The sequence below is a fragment of the Heterocephalus glaber genome, unplaced genomic scaffold, assembly GCF_053883595.1.
Source record: "Heterocephalus glaber isolate CG9 unplaced genomic scaffold, H.glaber_assembly_v1.0 deba00001429, whole genome shotgun sequence".
In the NCBI taxonomy this organism is placed as follows: Eukaryota; Metazoa; Chordata; class Mammalia; order Rodentia; family Bathyergidae; genus Heterocephalus; species Heterocephalus glaber.
Genome location: NW_028258294.1, coordinates 23,991,136 through 24,012,212, shown reverse-complemented (window position 1 = coordinate 24,012,212; position 21,077 = coordinate 23,991,136). Strand labels below are relative to the sequence as shown.

Sequence of the window (21,077 nt, the reverse complement as noted above, 5' to 3'; positions counted from 1 at the left end):
AAAAAAAAACAAAAAACTTCTACAACAAGGCTTTCTTTCATGGTTCACAGTAATGATTTTTGAGGTTCAAATATATATCTATTTGGAAACAGGAGATACTCCCAAAGCCATAGTTTTGCTATTCACTATAACCTAATTCTTCTGCCATCATCTTTATGATCTAAAAGCCCAGCATTTAGAGCATAAAAATGTACCCAAGTGTGGTGGGACATGCCTATAATCCCAGCCCTTGGGAGGCTGAGGCAAGAGGATCACCACAAATTCGAGGCCAGCCTGGGCTACATAGTGAGTTCAAAGCTAGCCTGAACTACAAAGCAACAACCTGACTCAAAAAAAAAAAAAATTTCCTTTCATTCACATGAGAACACCTGCTCTCTAAGGATAAAGCTAATATCTTACCAATTTTGTCCTATAATTGAGATCAATACATAGTAATTAGACTGATAAGTCTTAAAAGTGTGGTCTGTGGACCATAGCAGCATCAGGATCACTTGGTATCTTAATGGAAATGCATTCTCACGTTTCACCTAAGGTCAACTGAATTCTGATGATGGAGCTCAGCAATCTTGTTTTGTTTTACCCAGACTAGGCTTGAACTTGCAATCCTTCTCCTTAGCCTCCAAGAGTACTTGGATTACAGGCATGGGTCATCATGCCTGGCAGCAACCTGTTTGATTATGATGCCTGCTAATCTAAACCACATTAAAGAAATCCCTCTACAGATCTTCCACAGATCTTTAACGTCTGCATTTAGCATTCATTGAGGTCAAACTATTTTTTAAAACTGTTAATGGAAAGTAACTATTTAATTAATAAATATTTCATAAGCTTCCATGTCACAAACTGCTTGCAAACTTAAAAACCAAGAAAAAGTGTGCTTCTCCTAGTGTATTCCTTGCTCAGCTCTTCTGAGGGGTCATTCCCAATCCTGGGATCCAGGTCTCTAACAGAGGGTACCCTGACAATCTAAAACCGGGTCTCCAAACTTCAGGTGTCAATGTATATTGTCAAAAGTAGACGCATATACTGAGGCACACCCGACATCTCTTGTCAGAGAAAATCATTTTTCCTAATGAATAGTTTGCTCCCCTTCCCCTGCAACAAGCAATTTGTTTTATAAAAATAATTTGTTTCTGAAAGCAGTTAAGCTCAAAACTTAAGGTCTCTTTTCAGTTATAACAGTGTGACTCAATCAAGAGTTTTAGAGACTAGATGCACTTTCTTTTTCCCCATACCCCTATTTGGGGCTTTTTAATTTAGCAATTAATATTATTATTTTTTGGTACTGAGGATCAAAAGCAATTATTTTTCTTATAAAAGTTCACTCTGAAAAACTTGAAATAGATAAAAGAGCAAATGTCACTTATATTCCTATCATTTTCAGAGATAATAGCATTTTTTAGCTTATTCAAGAATTAAAAAGTTTTAGTATATATTGAACTTCTATGATGTGTACATAAATAGAATATATTTGAAGGCTATTTATTTTTATTGATCTATCTCCTCTTACCTTTTTTTGCAGTGGTAAGGATAAAACCCAGGGTCTTTCAAAATGAGGTTATTTCTTAAAGATAACTTGGGGTGCCAGGCATGGTGGCACATGCCTATAATCCCACACTTGGGAGGCTGAGGCAGAAGGATTACCACAAGTCTGAAGCCAGCCTGGGGTACACAGTGAGTTCAAGCACAGCCTGAACTACAAAGCAAAATACTGTCTCAAAAAAAATTAGTAATTAATATGATAAATATAGCTAATAAGATGATGTGACTTGACTGTCTTCTCAGGCAAACTATTAGAGGAAATGTGAATGGCTACCCCCTACTGACGGTGATTTGGCAATATCTACCAAATAACAACAGGTGCATGTATCCTCTAGCCCATCAATTTGGAGACTTATGCCTCAGATTCACCAGCACATGTATGAAATTGTTATGTCCAAGGTTATTCACTGAGGAGCACTACTGTTTGAAGTAGCAGAATGGAAACAACTCAAACGCATATTGATAGGAATCTGTAAAAATAATTCTCTACATACACAGTACAACTATTAAAAAATAAGAGCTATACAATATATTACTGAATACAAAAAAAGACTGGGAAAAATACTTCAGTTGACTTTAAAAAACATTACCCATAATTAAAATTAATGAATATCTTTTTAAAAAGAAAATTAAAAAATGGTATTTTCTAACTTAGAGGTTGGCAACGTATGGCCTGCCTAATAAAGCTAGCATCAACTGTTTTTCTACAGCCTGTGGTTAAAAATGGACTTTCAGATTTGAAAGGTCATAAACAAAAAAGAAAAAATATGTGACACAGTCATGACTCAAAAAAACCTAAAATATTTAATATTTACTACTTGGTCCTTCACAGAAAACACTCACTGATCACTGGTACAAGTAATGGCATCTTTTCTTAGTGAAGCAACAGAATATAAACTAGCTACCTTATATGTGCAGATAGTCAGTTTCCTCTTTCTAGTTTCACTGTTTCTCTGCAGTAGTGTATTACACATTTGGAATACTTGCTGCATGACAGCATCTTGTCTCAAGTCATCACGGCCCTTCAAAATAATCAAACATGAATAAGCACAGTTCACTTTATTATAAAAACACAGTTATCTGAGGATAGCAAAAGGCACTCAAGTCAATCTGACCATCTTAACAGTCTTAAATAATTAAGTTCTACCGCGATTCTTTCATTTGGGAAGCAGTTTCCTCTTACTCTTTCTGTAATTAGAGTAACTAAATTCCCCAAAGTGAGAGCACACTGCAAAACACCTAGGTGGAACAGTGCTGTCTCTCTCCACTATTCCCTGGCAGTGCCCAATGCTATCTCTTTCTACTACAATAAAGAGCACCTGGCACAGTACTAGAGGCAAAGGCCTTCGACTTGTTCTAATCATGGAAATAATCACCAAAAGATTACCTTGCTCTTTCAAGGCAGGCATTGGAGCCACTGAGCTAAATCCCTGGCCCACCAAAAGTTTTCTCAAAACAAGCAAGCTGATTGTTCCCCTTACCATGTCTCTACATGTTAACAGTATTCTTTTACTTGAGCCAACTTTACAGTAATTACAGCCTTTTAGAGTTACAAGAGAGAACAAGAGAGACAAACTTTCTGATTTTAGAAAATATATTTGTATTCCACAAATTTTCCTCACTTGTAGTTATTCAGAATAAAGATAGAGATCCAAATAACAAAGGAAAAAAATATCAGCTGAAATTTTTCTTTGATTTTGATGTTATTAATCCTGTAGGAGACTACACAAGAGAAAAAAGTCTCACCTTGACAAGCTGTCTCCTTTCCTTACCATCAGAGCCTATGCAATCTATTATTTTTGGTAAATTTAAACCTCCTGCTAAACGAAATTCTGTTTTAAATGACTGTATTGTCACCAGATTTCCATATTCTCCTGTGGGGTCCACCTGAAAAAAAAAAAAAAAGAACAGGTCAAATACACTATTTACATTTAAAAACAGATCAATTTTAAATGGCAATTTTATTTTATTTTTTCATTTTTGGTACCAGGAATCAAATCTAGGGCCTCATGCTTACTGGACAGGCACTGTACCACTGGGCTACATCCCTGGCCCTAAGTGGCAATTTTAATACTTAACAGAGGAATGAATGACAATGTGCTAACGTATGCAAGCTATAACTTTAGTTTCTGTTTAATGAAAGATGTGTAACAGTGAAAGGTTTTAAAAATTATACATAAATAATGAATTTCCTAAATAACTTTTAAAAAAACCATGAGTACCAAGTTAGAATAACTGTTACTGAAAAACAACTGAAAAATCAAAATCCAGGTGCTGTCATTTACATATGTTAAGTCATCTACAAAATAATTCTTCACAAAAACATGAGGAAATTTTGGAAAGACTGGAGAGGAGGTTTCTAGGCCATAATTGCTAACAGGTATTTTCAGGAATATCCAGCTCTGTAAAGTAGCTGATATAGCTGGAAGCATATCAGTTAATCCACATGATGCAGCAATGTTTTAAATTCAGTAACAACACATACTAAGCATGAAAGTACATATCTGAGAGATTTACAAAGTACTTAACACGATCATTTTGTAAACCATATCCATTATTATTATTATCAATTTTTGGTACCAGGGATCAAACTCCAGACCTTAGACTTGCAAGGCAGGCAGCAGAACCACTGAGCTAAATCCCCGGCCCAATATCCATTATTATTACATATATTCCTTCCTACATGGTATTTCCAGCAATAAAAGATCATTATGGTATAGGTAAATGTATCATGTATATATAGTCAACTTACTACATATATTAATCATTTAATACATCACAGCCAATACATTGCACAGTATACTAAATTTTGTAAAAAATAAAATAAATATGTTTTAAAAATAAAATGGGAACATTCTTGCTAAGTCAAAAATTAGTCTAACCACATGGAAATTTTCTTTTCTGCAAAATGAAGAGAACAGACTACAGACTTTCATAAAAAAGATGGGAGGCGCCGAACTGAAGAAAAAGAAAAAGAAAGCAGAAGCCTCTGATTATTTTAAGTCTTGGGCAAAGGGAATCTAATACAGAAAACCTCTTGGCTGAAACACATGAAACTGTCAATATTTAATCAGCATTTACTACATAAAAAGGCTATTTCAATCTAATAAAGCTGAATTCAGCTTAATTAATGGTAAGTTACCTTAATTTCCATAGTAGGAACAACAACATCCTCTAAATTCTTAAGTTTATTAATTGGCTGGTCTGCTGGAATATTGATGCCTTCTGTATTTAAAAATAAAGAGATTTTAGTGACAACTGCAAACAGCAGCACTGAAGGTGAAGCAGGAACAGCAACATTCATGCTTTCAAAGACATACTTCTCTGTGTCTTCCATGGAGTGGCATCTAAATTTGCTAATATAATATAAGCATCACAAAGTGCCTCAACATTCTTGACCATCTGAGGTCTCTTACTTCTGATAGTACATATTATTCTATTTGCAGCTTCCATCCGATCCTATAATAAAAACAAAAAAAAATTACATAGCAACTTCCCAACATTTAAGCTTCCCATAGTTATTAAAAGAGATAAAACCTTTGCACAAATCTAAGCAATGAAAGGACTATAAATCACCACATATAAACTAAACAATCACCTTAACAATGAAATACATGAAAGTATAACAATCTCAAATGCCAATGACTTAAGTGCTTTTCAAAAATCTATTTTTTCCATTGGCCCATTTCTACGAGGAAAAAAGGTAAACTACTGATATCTCTGCTTTTGAGAAACATTCAGAATTCTGAACTAATTTTAGTTATCATAATACCAAAGAAATCTGAAAATGAAATACAATTATCACCATTCGTTATTAAAATCCTTGAGGCTTAAAGGAATAATTCTGGGAAAGAATTAATATTGCAACTAAAAATGTATTTATGCTTAATCCAAATACCTCGTCAAGCTGAGAGTTTTGTTTAGGTGCATTTTTAGTTATTCTACTCCTTCTTGCTGCCTCTGGTTTGGTCAGAAATTCATCTTTGTTTGCATTTGCTAAAGCCAAGATAATAAATAAAGTATGATGGGGGTGATCCATTGTAATTCTAGAGATGAGCTGTCAGAAAATGAAGAACTATTATTTCTATACGTATTAAAAAATAGAAAACCCACATTTTCATTTTACTTAATATCAAAATGCATGTTACTGTCTACACACTGCAGTGGGTGGAGCATGTGTATTTGTGTGTGTATAATAAAGCAAGAGAGGTGAGGAATAAGACAGAAAGTGAGTAACTGATATGGAGTGAGAGAATATATATGAAAATTTTTACTTTCATTTCCCAGAGAAGAACAGTAGTATATGCTCTATACAGTACATGTTAATATAAATAGATTACTGTGCTCTGATTTTTAGCTCTACTTACATTATTGAGGACTTCATGAAATCCTAGATCTCCCATCGTTTTGGTCCCCATTCTAGCAGCCAGTTGGTACATAAGAGGTAAAAACTTATATGATGAAATCTTCATTCCATCTCTCTACCATTAAAATAATACAAAATTAAGAAACAATACATTTCAAATATTCTCATATCTAAGAAAATAAATTATTCTAAAATAATGTTCCTCTACTAGCCCCACAGAGCAGTTAATAAAACTTCACTGACTTCGTTTTTAACTTGTCAATTATCCTATATCTCAAGGTCTTTCTATTGGGTATCTGAGGTTGATGCAATAAGTGAAAATATTTGTTGCTAAATGAAATTGTGGTCTCAACTGAAATACTTGGCACTGCTTATATTCCAGTGACTCCAAGAAGGACAAATGTGGTTCTAAATCCTATTGTGAACTTGACTCCTAGGAAGTCAGTGAAGAAACAGAGTAACTATTTTTCCCTAAATGTGAAAAATAACATGACTCAATTGTACCACAGCAGAGATTAGTTATCTATTGTTTTTTATCATTCTTTTCATCCAAGAGAATTATTTTACTTTTAACCTTCAAAGTGATCAACATGTATCTTGTTGACATTCTTTAATATTAGGTGTCCCTGAAGAAAAGGGGCAAAGGGGAAGGGAAAGTGGGAGGGGTAGGGGAAAGGAAAGAAGGGAATGAAATTAATATGAGAAAATGAAAAAAAGGAAACAAAGTCTTTGTAAATAGGGAGAGATGGAGGGGTTAAACGGAGGGCAGGGGAAGGGGGAAAAAATAAGAACCAAGAGAGTATGCAAACGTGCGTATCTCCAATGATGAATGTCATTATATTATACACCTAAAATGTACCAATAAAAGGATATACAAAGGCACCTGGAAGGAAGCTCCCCCGCCGCCATCCCACGCTCCTAGGGAAGAGAAGGTGGGTTGGTCCCAGCACCCGGAAGGAAGCTTCCCTGTCACCACCCCACGCTCCCAGGGCACCCAGAAGGAAGCTCCTCTGCCGCCACTCCACACTCCTAGGGCAGAGAAGCTGAGCTGGTCTCAGCATCCAGAAGGAAGCTCCCCACCAACATCCTAGGCTCCTAGGACAGAGAAGGTGGGCCGGTCCCAGCATCCAAAAGGAAGCTCCCCCGCCACCATCCCAGGCTCCTAGGGCAGAGAAGGTGAGCCAGTCCCAGCACCAGGAAGGAAGTTCCCCCGCTGCCATCCCAGGCTCCTAGGGCAGAGAAGGTGGGCCAGTCCCAGCACCCAGAAGGAAGCTACACTGCCGCCAACCCATGCTCCCAGGGCAGAGAAGCTGAGCTGCGCGGGCACCAGAAACACCCTCCCCCCATGGTGGAAATGAGAAGACACATAAACAAGCCTCAAAAATAGACTTCTGGATCACCTACAGCAACCCCAAAGGGAAACGAGATGGAAAGATCTGATACTCAAGCACCTGGACTCTCCGAACTGGCAACAAAAGAGGATCTGGGAAAAATGAAATCAGAAATAATTACTCAGATAACAGCAAAGATTTTCCTCATGGTGCAAGACATGATTAATAAATCTAGAGAGGACACAGATACAAAAACAGAGGATCTGAGGAACATGATGGAATCCCAACATAGGAAACAAATGGAATCCATAAAACAGATAAAAACAGATTTCCAGGAGATTAAAAACTCCATCGAAAGTCTGCACAGCAGAATGAACCAATGTGAGGATAGAATTTCACATGTGGAAGATAAGATTGCAATTAGTGAGGAAGAAAAGAAAAATTGCTTTAAAATTGTAAGGGAACATGAGAAATCAATTCAGCAGCTGCTAGATGATGCAAAGAAGAATAACATAAGACTGATCGAAGTCAATGAAGAAACAGGAGAGAATGCAGATGACATTAAAAAACTGTTCACAGAAGTGATGGCAGAAAACTTCCCAAGCAGGCGAAAAGAACTTGACATACAGATAAGTGAGGCATATAGGACTCCAGCTAACCTTAATCAAAATAAATCTACACACAGGCATATAATAGTTAGGATTCCAGAAATCCAACAGAAGAACAAAATTCTACAAGCAGTGAGAGAAAAGAAACAAATCACATACAAAGGAAAGCCCATCAGAATCACAGCAGACTTCTCAATGCAAACCCTCAAGGCAAGAAGAGCTTGCAGTGATATATTTCAAGCCCTAAAGGAAAACAGCCTCCAACCCAGATGGATGTACCCTGCAAAACTATCTTTCAAAATTGATGGAGAAATAAGACACTTTCATGATAAAGACCACCTCAGGAACTTCATGAATACCAAACTGGCACTCCACAAAATTTTAGAAAATACCCTAGAAAAAGACAATGAGGATCACAACCCCAGGAAACCCAGCAGAATGAATCCATTGGGCATGACCAATTAAACACAAAGGGGGAGAATCTAACAAAAAGAAAAAGTCATGACAAGGCTTTAAAAACTTTTAACTTCATCTCCCTAATGAGTGTATAATTCAATCTTGTTATTGTACTGATTAGTATTTTTCTGATTCTAGAGTTGCCCACCTTTCCTTGTGGTATACTGGCTATTTGTCATCTTCTTATGGTTACTTTTGAATTGGGTTGTCTATTAATGAGCTGTAAGAGTTCTTTATATATTCTGGTCATAGGTTATATGCATTGTAAATATGGTGTGTTTAAGGACTACTTTTCATTTTACTGATGTCATTTAAAGTTCTAAATTTTGATGGAATCTCATTTATCAATTTTTTTCTTTTATACATCATGTTTTTTGTATGCTAGGTAGTTCTTACCTACCCTAAATTCACAAACATTTTCCTTTATAATTTCTTTTTAAAATTTTATACTTTCAGGCTTTCATATTTAGGTTCACAGATCCCTACAAGTTATTTTTATGTATGGAAATATAGGACTGAGGTTAATTTTTTATATACGGATACCAGGTGTTCTAGTGCCATTTGCTGAAAACACTATCTTTTCCTTGGCTCTTGAATTGAGTTTATATTCTATAAAATGCTAATGTTAAATAATCTTTCAAAACTCAGTGGACCATATATGTGTGGTTCTATTTCTAGATTCTCTGTTTCATTCAAATGATCTATATGTCTTTCCTTACACCAACACTGCTTTGATTACTATAGCTTTAGAAGAAGTCTTAAAATTAGGTACTAAACATCTTCCAACACTGTTTTTTGTTTTTTAACTTTTCGAGGTCCTTTGTACTCCTACGTAACTTTTAAATTTCAATATGCAATTGTTCATTTACAGCAAGTATACATAGACCTGAATTTTTATATATACCTTGTGTTTTCTAATCCTGCTAAATCCAAATACAAGTTCTAGGGGCTCCTAGAGATTTCTTAGTATTTTCTCTGTAGATGATCATTTCATCTACATATAAAGATTTTGCTTCTACCTTGCCAATCCTATCCTAATTGTGTCATTTTATTGCCAGACTACTTTGGTTGGGCCTAGGTTTCAAAGTTTAATGGACAGATAAAGAGTAAGCATATCTGCCCTTGTTCCCCACCTTAAGGAGAAAGCATTGTATCTTCTCCATTCATATAAGGTGTTCTCACTGGAAGAATGGAGTACATGTCTTTAATCTGTTGAGAAGGTTCTGTTCTACTTCTAGTCTCCTGACAGCTTTTACTATGAACAGCTGTGGAATTTAGTCCAATACTTTTTCTCCAACTAGTGACAGGATCATATGGCTTTTTCCTTTCCTCTGTTAAAATGATGACTTTTGGGGGTGGATCTTCCAATGCTGAACCAACACTGACATCCCTATAACAAAACCACTTACTATATACTGCCAGATCTGACTTCTGATTGTTTTGTTCAACAAATTTCTATCTATGTTCATGCTTTTTTCTTCTATTATCTTTATCCAGTTTTAGGATTAGCATGATGGTGATTTCCTAAAATGAGGGGAGAAGTGTTCCTTCTTTTTTCTGCTTTGTTTGATATAATTTATCAGCTAAAATATATATGAGCCTGCTGTTGTCATATAGGTAGGTTTTCAAGCTAGGAATATACTTTCTTTAATAGGTGCTATTCAAATTTTATATTTCCTCCAGAGTTAGTTTCATTAATTTGTCTTCCAAGGTACTTCTTAGAAGTTGTCAAATTTATTTCAAAAAAGATTTTTGTAATATGCTTTCTATGTCCTTTTAAATTTTGTAAAATCTGTGGTAATATCTCCTAGATATTGATATTGTAATTTAAAAAATGTATAATTGATATTGTGTAATAGGAAGAAAGGTCTAAAGGAGGAGGGGAAGTGGGAGGGGTAGGGGAAAGGAAAAAAGGGAAAAGAAAAAATATGAGAAAAGGAAAAAAATGGAAACAAAGTCTTTGCAAATAGGGAAGGGTGGAGGGGGTGAAGGGAGGGCAGGGGAATTGGGAAAAAAATAAGAACCAAGATACTCATGTAATGGTACAAGATCCCAATGATGAATGTAACTGTATTTTATACCTAAAATGTACCAATAAACTTAACGGGGGGAAAAAAAAAAGGATATACAAAAAATAATTAGGTGTCCCTGCCAAAATCTAACATTTAAAAAATTAAACTTTAGGAAATACTGCTGTTTTATTTTCTTAAAAATCTTCTAAGGCCAGGGATGTAGCTCACCAGTGCCATGCCTGCCTGGCAAGCACAAGGTCCTGACTTTGATCCCTGGTATGGGAAAAATCAAAAACAAAAAACTTTTTTTCCATTTACAAAGGTAATTCAAATCTCCCAAAAGCATAAAATGGGGGGAAAAAAAAATGCACTTGTGATTTCATCTTTAACTGCTTTCCAAATTCCCCAATCTAGTACTACATTCTACTTACTCTCCTGTGCTAACTGCAAAAATAGCAAAAACTCTGACATAAATTAATCTCCACACAAACCTGCATCACTGAGAAGTTACCAAGTACCTATAGCACTAAATTAATTGCTAGGGGTAAAAAGAGGCATACAAAATTGGACATCAAAGGTCTTAGAGCTAAGTTTTTAAAGTACAAGCTCAAATGTTGGGTTGAACAAGACTTACCTTCATCATGGCATTAACTTCAAAAACTCCAGAATTTTCAAGCCAGAGGGAACAAAGTCGGAATACCCACATATCATGTTCTTCTCCACTTAATAAGCAGTTGATGTAATTTTCAACAGCTTTACACAGGAAGCGTTTACGATCCTCTTTCAGTGCATGGAGTGCACATTCATCCAGCTCCAGCTCTCTTTGAACCTTTACTGTGTATCTTGAATTAGATAATTAAGGTAAAACACAAAGCTATAAAATTTTACAGAACTACAAAACATTCTTGATAAAAAACAAATAAAAAAACCAAGTATCTATCCCAAGAGAAAAAGCAAAATTCTAAGGATTATAAAGGGAACATTTATTTTTGTGGTAATTGTGGAATTCACAAGCCTTCTAGGCAACCAGGGACAAGGTGGACTCTTTTCAAGCTATTTAACTTAATTCTCTACTTACACTAAAATGTAAAGACCCAAGGCAGGCTTAAATAAAGGAACTTAAATACAACAAAAAAGGCTAGTCTTGAATATTTATTTTAACACCTATCTCTTTTACACTAACAATATAAAAAAAAAAACCCCTCAAAATGTAACATCTATATATCCACAAGGAGCTTAGAACCAGGGAATGAATTCTTCATAAAAGAACATGTGTCAGTATACCGTATATTAATTTAAGTTGTGATCAACCACTGTAGGACCAAGACAATCTATCTGTACTTAAGCCAAACTTCAGTGCTCAAAACTGTAGGATAAAAATTTCAAGTGACACTTTTTGCAAAAACACATTCACTCAGTTAACTGGTAAACATAAAACTGGCATTTGTAGACACTTAGTTACCTGTTGGTCTGAATTTTATGTTCCCTTAGGAGGCCCACTTCCTCTTTAGCCCTTTTCAAGAGAGCTTGCTTGTTTTCAAATTCTGATGATTTCATGTAATTTTCAATTCTCTGGTACTGAGTATCAGAGAACCTTGCTAATGAAAGAAATGCCTTCATTTTTCCATTTCTGAGCTTATCATTGCTTTCTCCATTGTAACTTTCAGCAATTTGCACTGCCTTCAAGAACACACACCCATTAAAATTATATTTTAAAACACTATATTTAAAGAATCATTCAGATCAAAGTAAACTCATACTAAAGTTTAACTTAGATATTCAAAAGCTAAATTATATGAAGGGCAGGTTCTCTTGATTTTACAAGCCAACTTTGACAATATACAAACAACTATAACAGTTAATCTCTGAAGAGAACTGTGCAAAACAAAAGCTCTTTAAAAGTTAAAACAATCACAACATACTTTTCATGTTGCATTTATTTAGTGAAGTAATTACTGTATTTCCAAAATTAGTTAAACCAAAATAATAAGGGAGAAATCAAAGTCCTAGGCCTGATTTGTGGCTTGCTGGACTATATATGAATGGCATATTTCTTACTCCACTATTTTTGTAGATGATTAGAAGGACAAAATTGATCATAAACAACTTATTGAAAGAATAGTTGGAGGTGGAAATGGGGAGGAGAGACAAACCATATGTGGTGTTACTTTCAAAATATGTTCCTCCTTCTACCTTCAAGTTTATACAGAGGTCCAACAGTGATAGTATATGGAGGAATGAAACTATACTTTTTTTTTCTGGTACTGGGGCTCAAACTCAGGACCTTGCGCTTGTGAGGCAGGTGCAGTGCCGCTGAGCTAAATCCCTGGCCGGCTAAACCATACTTTATTTGCTTTTGAAAGACATTTGGTCATGGTAAAAAGATGTGAGTTCCTCTAAAAGCTTACCTTTTCTAGATAGGTCTGCATGATGACTGCAGGATTTTCTAAGCATGTTTCTGCTAACCAGGTGCCACAAACCCTCAGACATTCTGTGTACATAAGTTTAAGGTTTGGATTACTCTGTTCAAGAAAAGCAGAATTGTAAAAGGTCATTCATTATCATGACTAGGGAAAAATGTCCATGTAGAGAAAAAGCAGATTAAAGTATTTTTTTCCTCATCTTCTTTCATCATATAACTATTTATATAATTCTAAGTATGTAAATTTATGAAACAACCATCTTGTACTGTTTAATTATTATTATTGGAATAACTCAATTTATTCAATACTTATATTTGCAAGGAGCTTTACAACAAGTTTGTACTAACTCATTTCATCCTCACAGGAATCCCATAAACTGAGTACTGTTATCATCCCCCATTAGCACATGTGAAAAATGATGTCTGAGGGATATCACTGCCTCTAAACCTTTGATCACTTCATGATTTCTACAAATCCCTCTAGTCTATCATACGCTGGGAACATGGTGAAGTGGCCAATACAAGTTTAGAATAACTAAGAGGTGATGTTAAATATTAGATGTGATACTTTAAAAGTATTTGCAGTGACAATCTGATTGCTCCAACTTGCTTTATTTTTTTCTACTTTTGTTCCTGAATGCATTCCCTCTTCCATTTTTTTTTGGTACCAGGGATCGAACCCTGGACCTTGCACTTGTGAGGCAGGTGGTGGCACCACTGAGCTAAATCCCTGGCCCTACTCTTCCATTTTTGTACTTGCTATTTCAAATTTATATTATGTATTTCATATTTTTCCCACATATTGCTGAATTCTAGAGAAAATTAAAAAGGTTAACACTGGGACAAATTAAATGATTGTATTACAAGACAAATGGATAGACTTGTTCGAAACAGAAAAAAGTTTCAAAACTTCTTTTACAAATAATATTTTTCAGACACCCTTCCACATCTACATAATTTCAATTTCAAAGTAACTGTAAAACACTACTTCAGGCAATAAGAAAGTTGTAAACCTCTGTAAAGCTGGCATCCAACTTCTTGATCATTTGCTTGAGAATACTCAGGGCAAGACTCTGTTCTTTTTTTGCCCAGAATACTTGTGCTTCCTCCAGCTGCCATTCAGAGATTCCACAAACAGTTGAATTATACTGTTTAATTTGAAACAGTGCCCTTTCAGGGAGCTGAAATGAAAATGACATGTGAATAAATACTTTTACTATCACTATTATCATTATTACTACTAATAATGAAAGGAGCTGCTATCATACATTAAGAACTTCACTATTTGTCAGAGACTGTCAAATACCTCTCTGTTTGCCTTCTGTGTGTCAAATTACTGAGCAATTATCAATACAGTGAGTTAGGCATCTTCTCATTTTATAACCTGGAAATTGAGGTTAAGAGAACATTAAGTACCTTGCCCAAGACTTAAACACAGGTTTGTCTATTTGGAACAAAGGAAATCTTTTTTTTCCTTTTTTTTGTGGCATTGAGGATTTAATTTAGGACTTTCATACTGAGCTGTATCCCCAAGCCTTTTTCATTTTTTATCTTCATTTTGAGACAGTTTTGCTAAGTTGCACAGGCTGGGCTTGAACTTGCGATCCTCCTGCCTCAGCCTCCAAAAATGCTCAGGTTACAGGCATGGGCTACCATATCCAGAACAACATGAGAAATCTTAAATAATTATATTGCATAATAATGATCTCTACTTCTGACATTTCTTCCTCACTCATGCTTTCTATTATCTGAGTAATAAAAAGAAAAGGCAAGGGGTGAGCTGACATAATTCTGAGTCCTATTTACCTGAGTGTTCTTGAAAGTTCGGGCCAGAATAGAGAATTCTACAAGGTGTCTGGTAAGAATGTCCTTAAAACATTCTCTTTGGGAGTTCTCCATTTTCTTTTCCATTAGGATCTCCAAAATGATTGTACGTAGAGCCATGATAGGCTCCTGAAAACTAAAATCACTGTCCTTAAGAAGCTGGGAGTGTTTCTGCCACTTCACATATACTTCAGAGAGTTGTGTATCTGTGACTGATCTGAAAGCCAAATCACAAAGTTTATGTAAGCAAGAGAAGTGAAAAGAATTATGCATGTTCTGAAATTTAAGACACAATACAAAGGCACTGTGGTAATAAGACTAGAACTTGTTTTTAGAAAACTCCAAAATGCTATAGGTCAGACCCCTAAGTGGTCAGTAGAGAGGCTATCAATAATGAACTTTTAAAAGATCCTAAAATATTCTCTGAAGTAAGAAAAGCAGCTCGTCTAGATTCTTCTAAAATGAGAACACATTCATCAAATCTATCATAAATAATTCCCACATCTCTAATATTGCTTCTATGCTCTTTGTGGTAAAGGAGGAAATATATGCAATAAAATGAAGATAACTCATACTCTATGCACAACTATAGCTGTCAAATCACAATGCAGTGAAGAAAAAGCTGGCATACCACAAAGGTTTTATCTACTAACCTTATTTACTAAAGGAATAGAAATGTATACTGTACAATTCATTCATCTGTATGAATAGTATGATTCCCAGAAGGTTAAACAACACAATATTGTCTAATCCTTCAGGACTATTGCGTTGAGAGAAATAAAAAAAAGTCGAATCAGGGAAAGTAGAAAGATGATGAGGCAATGACTAAGAAATAAAAAAGCTCTTCTGTCACTTAATACAGAAGGAAACAGTAACACAAATTCATATGAACCAAACCTTCATTTTGTCCCCAAATGACCCCAGAGTAACAGATCATAAACATTTTATGCAGAAACTCCTTTATACTCTTAGAAATTATTGAGGGGCCCAAAGAGCTTCCAGTTTTTAGACTGTATCTACTGGCATTTACCATATCACTAAGTAGAACTGAAAAAAATTTTAAATGTATTATTTAAAAACAAAAAATCACACACTGCACTTCAGGGGTAGTCTTTTGAATCACATACCTCAAGAAAAGCTCCCCAATGTTTTCCAGCTCTCCAATGGCCTGCAATCTACTAAGTGCGGGGTACAGTGAATACACAGATTCAAGGCTGCCCTTACACAACTCTTCTACTTCTTTCACTCTGGTTGCAAAATAAAAAAGATACTTTGAAGACTAAGAAGATGTATACAGAGAGATAAAACTTCAAATTTGTGGCTAAAACGTTCTTATGACAAGAATGCTGTTGACCTAATAATAGTTAATATTCACAAGCAATAATGAATATGAAACAGCAGTAGAAACACATGGGATCACACATGCTGAGATCTAAATCCAGTTCTGCCACCTATGCTTCTTGGATTTCACTAGTCCAAATCCTTAAAACTACTTAAGTTTTGAGAAAAGAAGTCATGACATTAAATGTTGAAAATAACTTATCTCTTTACAATACCTGGCATATCTGAGGCACTCAAAAAATGTGGAGAATTCTCTGTCTCTTAGAGACTGCAGAGCATTGTACAATGATTCATGGTAACCAGATCCTTCTATTCCTTTACTGTGGAGTAATCCCAAAAAGAATCAAAGAAAAATACATATTTAAAAACAAAATCCTAAGATATCCATGTATAAATAAGGCAATCAAAGGTCAAAATTTTACACTGAAATTAAGATTTCATATAAAAACACACTTCTAGAAATATTGGTAAGAAATACAAAGAATTTTGTGGGCCATTAAATTCATCGAGCAGAAAATAAAGTCATTTCTCAGATATTTTGCCCAGTTGTGAATATATTTCTTTCATTCATTCATTCATTCATTCATTCATTTATTCTTATGTATCAGGCACTAGGAACCAGGTTCTAGAACAACTAGAACCGGGTTAGTGAACAACTCAGATTAGGGTCCTAGTCTCATGAAGCTTATGTTCTGATCTGCACAATAAATAAGAAAAATAGCACATAAACAGCACAGAAGTGGTCACCCATATTACAACTAGGAAAAAGTGGAAGATATATTTAAGGCCTTTATCTAGGAGTGGATGTAGGAGATGCATGAGCCAATCAAAAAATACAGAGAGGGCTGTGCAGCTGAAACAGCAAGTAAGGAGAAGAATGTTATATGCTGATTTACAGAGACAAGAAAAAACTTACAAAGTAAAACCTTTTAAAAATATAAGAGTGATAGAATCTCTAATTCTGTAGTGATCTTAAATTAAATAGTTTGAAACCTGAAAGCCATTCAATTAATGAAATGTTTTTACTATGAAAGCAATTAAACGTGACTTAAACTTTTTAGTGTTGTAGTATCAAAAAACTACTTAAAACCACCAAGTGCGGTGGGGCACACCTGTAATCCCAGCACTGGGGAGATTGAGGCAGGAGGATCACCATTAGTTCGAGGCCAGCCTGGGCTCTATAGTAAGTTCAAGGCCAGCCTGAACTACAGAGCAAGACCTTGTTTCAAACCCAATATATAAATAAATACACAATTAAATACATAAAAATAATTTGGGGATGGGGATGGAGATGGAGTTGTGTTAATGGGGGAAAAAAGTGTGAAATTTAGGCATAGGTATGTTAACTGCTCATTGCTATCTTATTTAAGCATTCAGACATATGCGTAGATAATAAAACCTACAAAATATAAAAGACACAACTGTTATAACATTGGTAGAATAGGAACTTTTTTTGAAAAAGCCATTGTTTAGACCTAGAGAAAGGACAATTTAAAAGAAAAAAAGGAGAGTTCTTCTCACTTGACAGAAATGCAATGGTCCCACTGCATATTCCTCCATGCAGTTTGGTAGTGAAGTTCCTGTAGTTCAGCACACCACTCTTTATTTTCATTGTCTAATCCCTTTAAGTAGACGGAAAGAATATGGCAGAGTCCCAAATTCTGCAAAGCCTAAACAAGAATTATTTTTAAAAGTAAATAAAATCTTAACAGAAAACCAGAGAAACAAAAAGCAGCAAACATAAAAATTAACTTTAAAAAACTTAAGAATATCACTTAAAATCCCATATCATCTAGTATGTTTCTCCAAAACCACAAAACTAGCTACTGTTTAATGGGAGAAAGGCCAAGGAGTCTTAGCCAGTAATAGAAATCATAGCTTCAGGAATCAACTACAATGCACACTGTAAGAAACACTGTACATGAGATTTTCCAGAAGCACTAAGTATTCTACACTACCCGGCATACCATACACACTCAAGAAATATCTCCTACTGGGCCAGGGATGTAGTTAAGTGGCACCACGCCTCCCTGGCAAGCACAAGGTCCTCAGTTCGATACTTGATACCGCATGAAGAAAAAGGAAAAAGAAAAAAAAATATCTCCTACCATCAGCTAACAAAAATTATGATTAATGGGCTGGGGATTTAGCTCAGTGGTTCCGCCACCTGTCTTGAAAGCGCAAGGTCCCGAGTTCGATCCCCGGTACCAAAAAAAAAAAAAAAGAACAAAAATTATGATTAACAAACCTACACTATCCATGAGCTCAATGATCTATTTGGATTTCCTTTGCATCTCTGGGTTTTTACCCCAAGGCCTGAAAAACATGACTTCCAAGCATATCTTTTGAGTTTATATGGTTGCCTAAATATTCCACTGACATACTGAAATAATATCAGCACCACACTAGTGATGACTGTACCAAAGCAGAAAAAAATGTACCTGAATTATTCCTGCCTGGCGGGTTGATGAGGAAATTGCTGTCTCAAGGTCATATGTTACTAAGGCTTTCTCCCACATCGCTTCATGTTCATATGTTCGTAGTCTATAAAAAAATGTTAAGAATACCTTTTGGTTCTACATACATGTAACTCCTTCATAAATAGAATAACCATTATATGGAAAAAGGCAGTTTACCTAGTAAGGGGTTGTAACATTTTCCCTCCACCACAGCCATATAGACTGTCTGGTTCTCCTATACTTCTATAGATTTCTAAGAGAAGATCCTGAAAACAAATAAACCAAAAAATTGAATAGGAAAATTACTGTATGAATTTAGCAAACTGTAAACTTTACCATTACCAACACACAACTCGGAACTCTAAATGCTGCATTATAAAGTAAAAAAATAATGATATTCAAGTATACTAAAGACTTGGATCAACAACACAGTCAACTGATCTTAGACAACCAAATGATAATTCTTTACCTTAGAACTGCCCACAATTTCACATGCAAAAATAATCACAAAAACAAAAACAATATTGTCACTAGTTAAAATTATACATGGAAAATGAAATTCTGCAAAGTCTGATTCTTGAAAATTGAAACTAGTAAAAATAAAAGGCACAAGTTTTTCTTTCAAAAAAACTCAAAACTCCTTCAGAGTTAGAAAAAATAAAGTGGTTTGATTAGTCAAATCTTTGTAAAATTTATACACAAAAGACTGACTCTATCAAAACAATTACCAGTAAAATAAAAATGAAAGAAAGAAAAGAAATGAAAGAAAAAGCATAAAAAAGAAAAGCTGTATTGCATAAAAAACTGATCAAGCAATTTATCTGCCTTTATACTTCTTGCTCTGAAAAATATTTTCTAAACATAGATTCATCAATATTGGCACAATTTGTTAATTCTAATTTATCTTTCTATTCATAAACATGAAATCAAGAACTTAGAATTGGAACATTCAGTACCTAAGCCTAGCACCGTGTCTGGTTAAGAAACAACTATAAGCTACAAGTGTTATGAAAAAAATGGACAGGAGCAGGGTTTCTCTTTCCCCACAGCCCCACCAGCATTTGTTATTGGTTGATTTCATGATAGCAGCCATTCTTTCTGGAGTGAGGTGGAATCTCAGTGTTGTTTTCATTTGCATCTTTCAAATGACCAGTGATGTTGAACATTTTTTCATGTATTTATTTGCTATTTCCACTTCCTTGTCTGAGAAATGTCTGTTCATGTCAGATCCCCATTTTCGGATTGGGTCTTTAAATTTGGGAGGTCTGATCTTTTTAAGTTCTTTATAGATTCGAGATAGTAGACCTTTGTCTGAGAAAATGCAGGTGAAGATTTTTTTGTCTCTTCACACTGCTGGTGGTTTCTCTTGCTGTACAGAAGCCTTTTAATAAGAAGAGATCCCACTTGTTGATTGTTTGTGGTAGTTCACGGGCAACTGAGATTTTGTTCATAAAATCTTTTCCTATACCGATGTCTCCAAGAGTTCTACCTAACCTCTGTTCCAACTGGTTCAGTGTTTCTATTTTAATATTTAGATCTTGAATACATTTCGATTTTAATTTAGTGCATGGTGAGAGATATAGGTCTACTTTTAATCTTTGGCAAGTTGAAGCCCAATTTTTCCAGCACCATTTCTTAAAGAGGCTATCTTTCCTCCAGTGAGGGTGTTTGGCTCCTTTATCGAAGATGAGATGGCTGAGTGTGTCTGGAGTTGTTTCTGCATCTTCTAATCTGTTCCACTGGTCCTCAGGTCTGTTTCTTTGCCAGTACCATGCTGGTTTTATCACAGTAGCTTTGTAGTATAGTTGCAAGTTGGGGATTGTGATACTCCCTGCCATGTCTCTGTTACCTAGAAATGCTTTTGCTATTCTGGGTCTCCTCTTGTTCCAAATGAATTTTTGGATTGTTTTCTCAAGGTCTATGAAGTATGCTGCTGGGATCTCAATTGGAATTGCATTGAATCTATATAGCAGTTTTGGAAGTATGGCCATTTTTACTATATTAATCCTTCCTCCCAGGAGCAGGGGATGTCTATCCATTTTCTGATATCATCTTCACTCTCTCTTTTCAGAGTGCTATAGTTTTCAGAGAAGAGGTCTTTGATTTTTTTCAATAGGTTGATTCCTAGGTATTTCAGTTTTTTGGATGCTACTGTGAAAGGAATTATTTGCCCTATTTCTCTCTCAGTGAGTCTGTCATTCGTGTAGAGGAAAGCTATTGATTTTTGTGTGTTGACCTTGGAACCAGTTACTTGACTGAATTTGGTTATTAAGTCTAGAAGACTTTTGGTGGAGTTCTTGGGGTCTTCTATATAGAGTATCATGTCATTTGCAAATAATGACAATTTGACTTCTCCATTTCCTATCTTTATTCCTTTTATTTCTTTCTCTTGACTAATTGTCGTGGCTGTTTCCAGAACTATATTGAACAAGAGTGGTGATAGTGGACATCTTTGTCTTGTTCCTGATTTTAGCGTGGGAGTGTAGACTGGTGCAATCACTGTGGACATCAGTATGGAGATACCTCAAAGAACTAGGACTGGAAGTCCCATTTGACCCTGCTATTCCACTGCTGGGGATCTTCCCCAAAGAATTAAAAGAATCATACCACAGTGATATATGTGCACCCATGTTCATAGCAGCACAGTTTGTAATAGCTAAAACTTGGAAACAGCCCAGATGCCCATCAACTGGAGACTGGATAAAGAAAATGTGGG

General features: G+C 35.3%; 1 protein-coding gene across 7 annotated transcripts in view; it reads right to left on the bottom strand.

The window, feature by feature from the left end:
- Atm (ATM serine/threonine kinase) overlaps positions 1-21,077 on the bottom strand; it is a 138,498-nt gene that overhangs the window by 27,137 nt on the left and 90,284 nt on the right. For all 7 annotated transcript variants that reach the window (XR_015451558.1, XM_087212163.1, XM_087212165.1 and 4 more), the window contains 16 exons: positions 18,539-18,627; positions 18,344-18,446; positions 17,424-17,572; positions 16,118-16,222; positions 15,689-15,808; positions 14,544-14,778; positions 13,751-13,918; positions 12,724-12,837; positions 11,778-11,995; positions 10,950-11,157; positions 5,910-6,023; positions 5,441-5,599; positions 4,863-5,001; positions 4,685-4,767; positions 3,289-3,429; positions 2,448-2,564 (listed from right to left, as the gene is read on the bottom strand). Coding sequence is in view for 6 of the 7 variants with exons in the window: in XM_087212163.1 (XP_087068289.1) it covers positions 2,448-2,564; positions 3,289-3,429; positions 4,685-4,767; positions 4,863-5,001; positions 5,441-5,599; positions 5,910-6,023; positions 10,950-11,157; positions 11,778-11,995; positions 12,724-12,837; positions 13,751-13,918; positions 14,544-14,778; positions 15,689-15,808; positions 16,118-16,222; positions 17,424-17,572; positions 18,344-18,446; positions 18,539-18,627 (2,262 nt within the window). In the remaining variant the exon portion in view is untranslated. The remainder of the gene's footprint in view (positions 1-2,447; positions 2,565-3,288; positions 3,430-4,684; positions 4,768-4,862; positions 5,002-5,440; positions 5,600-5,909; positions 6,024-10,949; positions 11,158-11,777; positions 11,996-12,723; positions 12,838-13,750; positions 13,919-14,543; positions 14,779-15,688; positions 15,809-16,117; positions 16,223-17,423; positions 17,573-18,343; positions 18,447-18,538; positions 18,628-21,077) is intronic.